Genomic DNA, 10,934 nt, shown 5'->3' on the forward strand with positions numbered 1-10,934 from the left:
AAGTTTAATAACTTCCAGAAGGGTGTCCAGATATTCCAGAATTCTTTACAACTGTAATGCAGATAAAATTTTGATTTTTCAAGTGGAAGAAATTTAAATGCATTGGTTTCAGAGGGAACTTCTGGTGCAGACCTTAGGCTTAGTATTAAACATTATGTGTTTCTTTCTTAAGTATGTAAGTGTAGTTAGTCTGAGTATGATAATATGAACTAATGTAAATATCAGATGGATAATTTTTAAAGGAAACCTCTTTTATTGGAGAAAATATTTCCTAGCTGGAGTCCATACTTCTTTCCAGTGTACATAACCGTATTTTGAATGTGATTTTCACCATGGAGTGGTATTTTCTGTATGTAATGACCTCAAGAATGCATTGTTAAATTTCTTGTCAGATGTATGGATACCATTTAATAATGGATGTTCTTAATGTTAGGTGGGAGAGCCTTTTGCGAATAGCATTCAAAACAATAGCAAATTCTTTAGCTGTGGTAGACATCCTGTACTTCTGAAATAATTCAGACTAACTAAAAAATTGGACTTTATGGAACTGTCTCAAAAATATATTGTTGTCATACCATGCTTTAATAAAGTGTTTTGTTTCTGTGAATACAGGCATTCCCCAAATTACGAACGAGTTCCGTGTCCTCAGTCCGTCTTTAAGTTGGATTTTAACGTAAGTCAGAACGGTTATCTATGGTGGGTATCTAATGTCAGTTTGTCAAATGTTTGACTTAGTACATGGTATATCATGTACCTTTCTAGGCATAAAAAAATTTAAGAAACACTTCTGGATACACTAAAAATCTTTACTATAACAAAACAGTAATAATAATACAATGATGAAGGTGATGATGATGATAATAATAATAATAATAAATGTAACTACTGTGATGATGAACAGAAGACACGGTAGAGACTGGACCCAAGTTCAGGATCATTTATTCAGAATCAAAGGACTAGACATGTTCTCGTGGTTGGGGGCGGGCGAATGGTCGGTCAATTGACGAACTAACAGAGGTGAGGATCCGAAATCGTGGTCAAGAGACAAGGTGGGCGGACGATGTGAGGAAGGATTTAGAACATCTGGAGCGAGAGAGACTTTAATGTTCGCTTTTTTCTTGGATGCATCACATTTACACTTTGGTGTCTTGGTTAGGAGGGTTAAAAACAAAAAAAATAAAGCCAAATACAGTAAACACCAGACACTGAATGGGAAAAGAATGAAGTCTGTCCTACCTCGGGCTCCCCACCCACAAGCAGACAAACTGCTGTAGACGCGCAAGGTTTTGATGCACTTCACAAAGTATCGCCCATTTATTATTACAAACCATTGTATATACAGTAACTCGAATTTTAATGTAATAGGCTTAATTATGAAGTTTTCATTTAATTGTTACTTAAGGGTGACAATAATCAACCTACAGTCAGTAAGGGGGTGGTTTGTAAGTACGGGTTGTATGTAAGTCGGACATTCGTAACTCGGGGACTGCCTGTAATAACTCATTTGTTCCAAATTATACGCATATAAGCTTCAAAGACATCAAGACCTATTTACGAAAATCAGATAACTGAGATCTTGTGCACAACAAAATTGCATTTTAAAATAAATATAATACTACATATTTTTTCGAGTATAAGATTGGAGATAATATTCTAAATTTATCTTTAATATAAAGTAATCCCTTATCTATCCCCAAGACATGATAAAGCTTCAGTTTTAGATAATGCTCTACCACTAAGCAAAAGATCCCTCAATATCCATGGATTTAGCTTTCTTTGAAGTGCAGGTAGGGTGGTGGGGTGGTGCAGCGGGTTTGGCCAGTGCCTGCTGTGTGGTGGGTCTGGGATTCGAGCCCTGCTTGAGGTGCCTTGCGACAGACTGTAATTCTGTCCTGGGTATGTCCTCTCCCCCTTTGACCTTGCGTCCTGTGTTGCCAGGGTAGGCTCCGGTTTGCTGCTACCCCACTTGGGACAGGTGGTTGTTGACACTGGTTGAAGTGCAGGTAGTGGTGTAATACTTAGCACTGCTGGCTTTGGACCCAAAGACCACAGAATTGAGTCTTGCCTCTGGCTGTAGTACCCTTAAACAAGATACTTACCCTGAATTGCTCCAGTAACATTACCCAACTGTACAAGTCAGTCAGTGATTGTGGGAAGATTAACATTGTAAGATGCTTTGGAGAAAAGTGTTAGCTAAGTAAATGTAAGCCATTCAGTCGTTATCTATATGACTTTTTTAAATGTTGCATCGTCAGGAAGTTGACAACATTTAAAATGTTTATGTATCTGAAAACCTTTAAATGTGTCTTTTTCCAAGTGGCTAGCCATTGTATGAGTAATTAAAAAAGGAAGAAATTGGACATCATCATCAAATGCCCCTGTTTGTCAGGGGTCTAGATGTTGGTTCTCCTGGTAATTTAATGAATCTATTACAAATATTTTATAGGGTTTGGATAGTACTTCTAAAGACTACCAAAACCTAAGAAATGTAATGTTTTAAGCATGAAAGTGTTTTCTGTTTCAAATGATTTCTAAAGAAATCAAACCACTAATCATTAATGAATAATGAACTATTAAGACAATAGTCTAATACAGTATTAGTTTTGTGATGACCTTCCAAAAATTCAGATTGCTAATCCTTAGTAATGGGGTCAATGCAGCTCTTCTTCAGCTCTCTGCAAAAGCACTGGCAAATACATTTGCACCATTGTTGATCAAGCTAATTTTATCTCTCGTTCTCAAGAATCAATGGGTCTTCATGAGGTTTTCAAATGAAGGTAATCAGGTCTTGGTTTAAAGAAGAGAAAAAGAATTTTTTTTCTAGGATACTAGTTGCATGTATTCCAGTCCGGTAAGCTTGTATCTTGAACAAGCAATAATAGTTTGTATTGCCTGGACATTTTACTCCTCTTGAGAAATATCTCATTAAGCGTAGTGAGAGACATCATAGAAAACACACACACACCTTTCTGAACCGCTTGTCCCATACGGGGTCGCGGGGATCCGGAGCCTAACCCGGCAACTCAGGGCGCAAGGCTGGAGGGGGAGGGGACACACCCAGGACAGGACGCCAGTCCGTCGCAAGGCACCCAAGTGGGACCCGGTCCAACCCACTGCGCCACCGCGCCCCCATAGAAAATGTTGCTTTTTTATTTTAACACCAATGAAAATAGTTGTGTATAAGTATATCAATAACGTTGACGCTGTAAATACTTAGTTTCAGTTTGCATATTGTAGAAAAAAAGTTTGTGGTTTACAATTACATTTGAAATAAATCATACAATTAAAAAAAACTCACGGACGTGGTGCTTAGTTTATTTTTCCATCCATGTTGTAAAATTGTTATATATTCATATTGTTCAAATTCAATTTTCAATAGAGTAATACTGGGTTTAACATTTAACCCTTTCTCTTTCCCTTTAGACATGACTTAGAAATGTTGACAGAGCAGTAAGCAGCTAAACGCTTCCCATCTCCCAGGAATAGTGCAGAAACCTTGTTTTGTATCCGGGTTAGAGGTCACCGCAGTCGCCATGGCAGCGTGCGAGGTGCGTGCGGAGCTCAAGTACCGGGACGGGACATCCAAGGAGTTCCTGCAGCGCTGCGAGAAAAACCTGCAGTCCGTGTTGGCTGCTGTGCGCGCGGTCGGCATGGAAGTGTCCGCACTCCTCACCGAGCTCGTCTCGCAGGAAAGAGCAACAGCGGCGGCGGCGGCGGTATTCGGTGGGTTCAGCTCCCTACGGCCGTTAGTTATTTAGCACTAACTTTCTTGCACTGTGCGTTGGCTGCAATCGAAAGTACGACCCCCCACCCCGAGTCCAAGAGCTATAGCTGTAACTTTAACCATTGCACCCCTTGCTGCCGAGTTTCCCTAGCACTTTATTGGCAAAAAGTAGTAATTACAAAAGTCATGATCTGATCATAAAGAAAACACGGAACCAGATGCAAATTACAACACACAATGCCAAGGGAATAAACAAAGAAAAGGACATTTAAAAATAAATAAATAAAAAGATAAATAAATAAATTCAAAAGAAAATTATAAATAGACAGGAAAAAGTAAATAATTATTCATCACAAATGGGTTAGGATGTCACAGCTTTGAGCTTTTTCGAAAGCAGAATAGCGTTGTAACAGTCTTTAACCTCTTTTACAAAAGAAAGGCTTTCAGTTCATTTAAACTTATGTGTATAATATTTAGCTAATAAAAAGGTAATGTTAATTATATGGTACTTATCATCTGTGTCACATTTGTGAAACCCAGGCAGAACATGCTTAGAAGTAAAGGAGAAATCGGTGGAAAACCAGGTTTCCGCTACATGAGAAAGTCCGACCAGAATTTTTGTGCATATTGACAGAACCAAAATAGGTGGAGAACTGTTTCTGAAGAAGCTTCACAAAATGAGCACCTGATGTCAGTGTCTTTTTAACTGTTTGGATAAAGCACTGACTTGGGTAAACTTTCTGAATTAATTTATCTGAGACTTCTCTCACTTTATTAGTCAAAAGAAATTTCATGAGTAACAACCGCGCCTTTTTCCATGGGATATTAATGATAAATTTACTCCACTATGGATCCACATATGGCACTGTAACAATATCCCTTTTGAACAAGGCCCTCATTGCCCTGCAATTTCTGTGAAAACTGGGTGAGAAACAGATATTCTCCACAGCTAAGGAACATGGCTACTTCTCTGGAGTGGCAGGGGCTAAAGAAGGCTGTTGGCTTCTTAATAGCATGAGGACACCTGAAGGTATTGCGTCAAAAACTATGGCAAATTCCTTTGGCGTAACAGGTATCTTATGTTTAGTTAGGAATTCACCGTAGCACATTAGAGATTAAAGATGTGTTTCACTGAGAAAATGTTTTTAACCCAGCTTTCAAGAAACAAACTTACGTTTGTATAGAATATCCCTGTTGTTCCAGATGACATATTTATGTGAAGGGAAGTTGTGTTTATAAGCCAGTGACCACGCTAAGAGCACCTGTTTATGGAAATTTGAGTTTGATGGGGATTTCACTAACACTGTAATTATAGATTAGGAGAAATCAGAGCCCACATATCTTAGAGAAGACTGATAGAGATGAGACTTAAGATGAGACTTAGAGATGAGATTCCAAATAGAGGATGGAGTTTTAAGAAACTGTTTGGGACAATTTATTTAATTTATTTGAATTCAATGTTGCAAAGTCTAGGAAATTCATACCACTACATGTATGTGTTCATTGTTGCTGATTTATTTTAACATGTGTCTTGTTCTTCCATAAAAAATTGAAAAGCATTTTGTCAGTTGTTTTAGTTAGTGGATATGGAGAGAAAGAGCAGTGTATGTTAGTCTGGATAAGCCTTTTACCTTTGTTGGTAGAGTTCTCCCTCTTAATGATAAATGTCTCTTATCAGGAGTTTAATTTCTTTTGCGTTTTCTCAATAACTGGATTTAATTTTATAGAACACCTTATGTTTTTATCTTTTGTTGACGACAAAAACTATGTCACTTCCTTCTTCACAGGAATACCACATATACTGGGGTATGTATAGTATTATTCCTGATAGCCATTAATTCACATTTTTTGAGGTTTAGAAAGAGTACTAATGCTTTGGTAAATTCTTCAATAAGAGCAATAGCTACTGATATTTGATGAGTCCCTGAGAAAGACCGTAGTGTCATCTGCAATTGACTAATGAGGATTTGTTGGCCAGCAATCAAAATACCCTGTAATTTATTTTCCAACAAGTTTGGTGAAAGTTGTGAGGTTAGTTTCCCCACCCCTTTAACCTTGCGCTTAAATGCTTCTGGGATAGACTCGGGTTCACTGCACCCTGCACAGGACAAAGCGGTTATTGAAATTGGATGGATGGATTTCGCATGATTTCAGTTTTATTTCGTCCCTCACTGAGAGAATATTCCCAGCGCTGTGACTCTGCCCAACAACTTGACCAGGCCATGGTGACAACCCGTCTCGACTACTGCAACTCTTGTGTGGCCTTCCCACTACTGCCATCAAACCTCTACAGCTGATACAGAACGCTGCTGCCCAAGTTATGTTTGACTTGCCGAAGCGTTCCCATGTATCTCCTCTACTTGGTTCTCTGCACTGGCTTCCCATAGCTGCCCAGATCAAATTTAAGATCCTGGTTATTGCCTACAAATGCATCAATGGAACTGCTCCTAGCTATTTACAACACCTGATCAACCGCTACACCTCAACCAGACCGCTTTGCTCTTCTACTTCTGCCCAATGGTAGTCCCGCGCACGAAAGGTAAAGCACGGAGGTTCTTGGTTCTGGCTCCATTCTTGTGGAACGACCTCCCCCCTCACTCAGATTTGCTGAAAGTCTGTCCATATTTAAAACGGGTCTGAAAACTCACCTCTTCCAGACTCATTTTGCCCATAACATCTTAAGCTCATGTAAGGTGTAAATGTTCATGCACCATAACTTTATGATCATGCCCGGATAAGCCTTTACATAGCCACTACTCCTGTATTGTACATAAATGTTTGTGTATCTCAAAAAAGGAAAAATATTCTGGGAAATTGATCAGGATTCGTTTACTGAGTTTTTTGCAGCTACTCGTGAACACTGGTGCATATAGTGGAAAGAACTAACTTCATTTAAGAATCACACATCTACAACTATGTCTCTTTCTCGTAATGTAATGCACAAATTTTATTCACTGAGATGTACGTTGCTTTGGAGAAAAGCGTCTGCTAAATAAATAAATGTAAATTTTACTGTCACAGACTTCTAAAATTTTTGTTTTACTTTCTAGTTAAGATTTTATCGCTTTTAACAATGACTGTAATGATTCATTGTCATTTGAACCTATCAAACTCTGGATATCATTCGCTTCCAAGATTATTTTTGTTAATAGTAATATTTTTTATGTTTTGTATGGCACTTGTACACACACACACACACACACACACATTTTCAGAACCGCCTGTCCCATACAGGGTCGCAGGGAACCGGAGCCTACCCGGTAACACAGGGCATAAGGCCGGAAGGGGAGGGGACACACCCAGGACGGGACGCCAGTCCGTCGCAAGGCACCCTAAGCGGGACTCGAACCCCAGACCCACCAGAGAGCAGGACTGCGGTCCAACCCACTGCACCACCACACCCCCACACTTGTACTTAATACAAAACAAAGTAGTACAGATCTTTAAATTATCTGTAGAACAAAAGAGCCATTGATATTTTTCCTTTAAGGATCAGTGTTATGTGTTTTTTTCTTTTTTAAATTATACTATAATCAGGGACATATTCATGAGTTTTGTCAATTGTATTTTTTCACTGAGATGTACACTGCTTTGGAGAAAAGTGTCTGCTAAATGAATAAATGTAAATATCAGTTTACCTTATGTTTTAAGACATACTTATAGTAAAACATTCCACTGTCAAATATCAGCTTCCTGACATAAGATTCAAAAGACTTGAGCCACATTAATTTAGCATTTTCCCCAACTTCCACACACATGTCTACAACTGCGTGTCCTGAGCGGGGTTGCAGCAACCTGGAGCCTAGCCTGACGGCACAGGGCTGGTGGGGAGGGGGGGGTCACACCCCGGATGAGATGCCACTCTGCCGCAGGGCACCCCAAGCAGGACTTGAACCCTAGACCCACCATAGAGCAGGCCCTAGCCAAGCCTGCTGCGCCACCATGCCCCCCTCTCCAACTTCCAGTAGTGTGCCTTTTCCTTATCGAGTTTTTGTCTTTGTTTCCCTGTGGCAGATGATGGAACTGACACTGAAGAAGATGAAGATGATGACAGTGATGAAAGAGCTGAAACAAAAATGACTGCAGAACCTCCATCCAAACGCAGAAAGATTTTGAGAGCTTAAGCATGCTTGGCTTAAAGGTTCCTCACTATTGGTGTGACTGACACACCTGTCTCTAACATGTCACCAGCAGTTTATGGTGTACTGGCAGCACCAGCTATCCACGCAAGGGGACACAAGTTCATCAGAGAAGCTAGTTTCACAGACTTTTCCTTGCAGAACATCCTCTTCAGCTCTGTGCCAATTTCATATCACTAGACAACAGAAAATCAGTCAAGGGATGATATTTCTTTCACCGGTGTTTTGTTCTGAGTTTTGCTTCTGGAAAAAATGTGTACACAGGACTTTTTCCTCTAAATAAATGAAAAGTTTGTACACCAATTTTTATGCTTTTATTTTCAATACTGTCTCAGAATGCTGGCATTTCATCAAAGTACATTTAAAAAACAAAACCACAAGTATTCATTTATTAAAAATAAATGTGCTGTGGAGTCAGAAGCAATTATTACTGGACTCAGTCGGTAAAAATGTACCAACTCAGACAAAATGTATCATATAAGTTGATCCTGCATATTAGCTGACCCCCAAAAATTAGAGGTGTAATATAAGTTTAGGCCTATATTTGCTGGATAAGTCAACCCCCATGATAATGTACAACTTTTGGGCAGTGCTGTGGAGTTGGAAGCAATTATTAGGTCACTGGAATTGGAGTCGAAGGTTTTGTTTACCGACTCCACACCCCTGTTAAAAACAGTGACAAGCCCTTTCACATTTTGGTGAGCACCAAACTAATTTTTGTTAAATTAGATTTTTTTCTAAGAGCAAATGTAAAATATGTGAATTGGTAACCACAGGGCCATGGTCTCCATGTCTTCAGGGACATTCGGTGGTATAAACACCCAAATATAATTCCCAAGACAATTTCTTTAATGCTATTGGAGTGTTCAAACATGCTTTCAGTGATTCCAGGTGAGGACAGTGCAATCATATAGAAAGAAAAAAAAAACTTTTAGGAAAGGGGAAAATTGCAATGGAAAGAAATTTAGAAAAGTGTGAAGGACAGACAGAATTACTAGTTATGACTGAATATAAACAGCAGCTACAGACATTTTAATTCTACCTCCTGCAGGACCAACACAAGGTATGATACTTGTCAAATAAGCTGACATTCAAATAAAACATTTGCTGTCTGTTTTAATTCCTCTTATTTCTGCAATGACATTAAATTAGTGTACTGTTAAGTATAAAAAATTTGACAAATGATGGGGGGAAAAAAAACATCTGCTTAACTTGCTGCCAGTGGATATTATAGAAACTTGAGCCCATTTGTGTATAATGGTGTCAAGTGAAATTTGATTTTAGAATTCTCTAAATAAGAATAAACTTAAAATGTTTCAAACAAAACATACACCTTCACAACAGAGTTTATATATATATAAACAAAATTTAGACATCTTGTGCCTTCATTGGTTAATCCTGCTGTGAAGTATAGACTTACGCCACTTTGACAGTTAATTTGCCGTGTGTTTTATCAAGAGTACAGACATGAAATCGATTTTATTCAGACTTAGGCTCCAGAGGCTTTTTGGAATGCCTCTGATTGTACAGAAGGCTCAGACCGATTTTTTATAAAGTACAAAACAGCAACTTTAAGTTAGATTACACAATACATTCACTTCAAAATGGCACATCCCCTGAGAGGTGCATCAATAATTACCTACAACTCTCCTGCACTGGTCCACTCAATTTTCTAACCAAGACTCCAAATTAGCTTAGTGAAGAGTGGTCAATACCAGCAAATTATCTGCAATAAATGCAATTAAAACAACCCTGCATGACAAAAGATGCACAAATCTAAAAATGCCCATGCATCAGACATCAACACATGCTAACATGATAGGTTTTATGTGGGTCTTCCACTTCAGGGACTAATTGTCAGTGTTTAAACATTTTTTTAAAGTATAATCAGAGCCAAACATAAACTACAATAAGCTGTTTTATTAATAAACCTCAGACAACTTTACCTATTTATCATACCCCCCAAAACTGATAAAAAGTATCTAGAGAGTGTGTGACAACATGAAAATGGGCAAGGACATGGAGCACATGAGATGGGATTCACCACTTAACTGATAACATGAAGATCCAAAGCACTCAAGTTAAGTCTCAATCAGTTGCAATCGGTTGATCTGGTTGGAAGCCTTTGCGAAGCTCTGGTCCCGGTTGCAGAGAATGGCCAGGCAGATGGGCAGAATGCAGTAGCCCACAGTTTTTGGATCCGCACGGGTGCAGGAGTACAGGAAAAGGAATACTTGAAGGTAAGGCAGTAGAAATAGGGTGACCCATAACCAGAAAGGCAAGGACAGAACACGCGTTTTCAAACTGCTGGTCCAAGGGGGCAAAGACGGTGCAGAGGCTGGTCCCTCTGGTGGGGCAGGTCCTTCCGCCTGCTCCACCAGCTCCAGAGTCAGGCGGTTGTACTTCTGACTAATCTCGAAAACATAATAGAGCGTGGCCACGCTAGCCAGCAAGTACAGCCCGACGCCTACCCAGCCCATCCGCTGGCGGAAGTTCATCATTCTCCATATTCCTGTCCGAGAAAACAGAGAACAAGTCGTTAACAACTTCGAGTTACTACTTGTTGTTTTACAAGTCTTTTTCCTTCAACTTAATATTACGTTATCATAACAATAATCGCAGCCAGTCATCATTTTGCAAACTAAGTTAGTACTAGTATTCTAAGAACAATTCTTATACCCAAAAAAACTCTTACCTCTGTGTACTCATTGAAGTATTACATTCGTTTTGCGAGGATACTCGGCGGTTGTCGTCTTATACATTGATGATTATGTTCCACGGTTATCCTTCTACATCCTCCAACCATTCGTGTTGCACTCTCACTGCAGAAACTTCCCAGATCGACGACATCCGCGATTCTGATTGGTTTTCTTGTCAACGGCGTGGAGGGTCATTTAATGTTATAGCGGCACATAGTGTCGGGAAGACTTAAAAACCATGAGCGCGCTATCCTTTTTGTACATTTCTGCGTTACAACTGAACTGAACTAAAACACACCTGCCTGAAGTTAATATGATCGTATTTATTGTTATATAGGTTGTAAGTATTATTGAAGCTCCCTTGATATACCT

The 10,934-nt window shown here is 39.3% G+C and overlaps 1 protein-coding gene across 1 annotated transcript; it reads right to left on the reverse strand.

The window, feature by feature from the left end:
- Positions 1-8,694: 8,694 nt before the first annotated feature.
- Positions 8,695-10,703, reverse strand: LOC108942610 (transmembrane protein 251). The gene is made up of 2 exons (XM_018766055.1): positions 10,559-10,703; positions 8,695-10,375 (listed from the first exon to the last, which is right to left on the reverse strand). Exon 2 carries the CDS (start codon positions 10,362-10,364, stop codon positions 9,945-9,947), a length of 420 nt encoding a protein of 139 aa, XP_018621571.1. The 5' UTR covers positions 10,365-10,375; positions 10,559-10,703; the 3' UTR covers positions 8,695-9,944.
- Between the last annotated feature and the right edge of the window lie 231 nt (positions 10,704-10,934).

Source organism: Scleropages formosus, chromosome 8, assembly GCF_900964775.1.
Source record: "Scleropages formosus chromosome 8, fSclFor1.1, whole genome shotgun sequence".
Lineage (NCBI taxonomy): Eukaryota > Metazoa > Chordata > Actinopteri > Osteoglossiformes > Osteoglossidae > Scleropages > Scleropages formosus.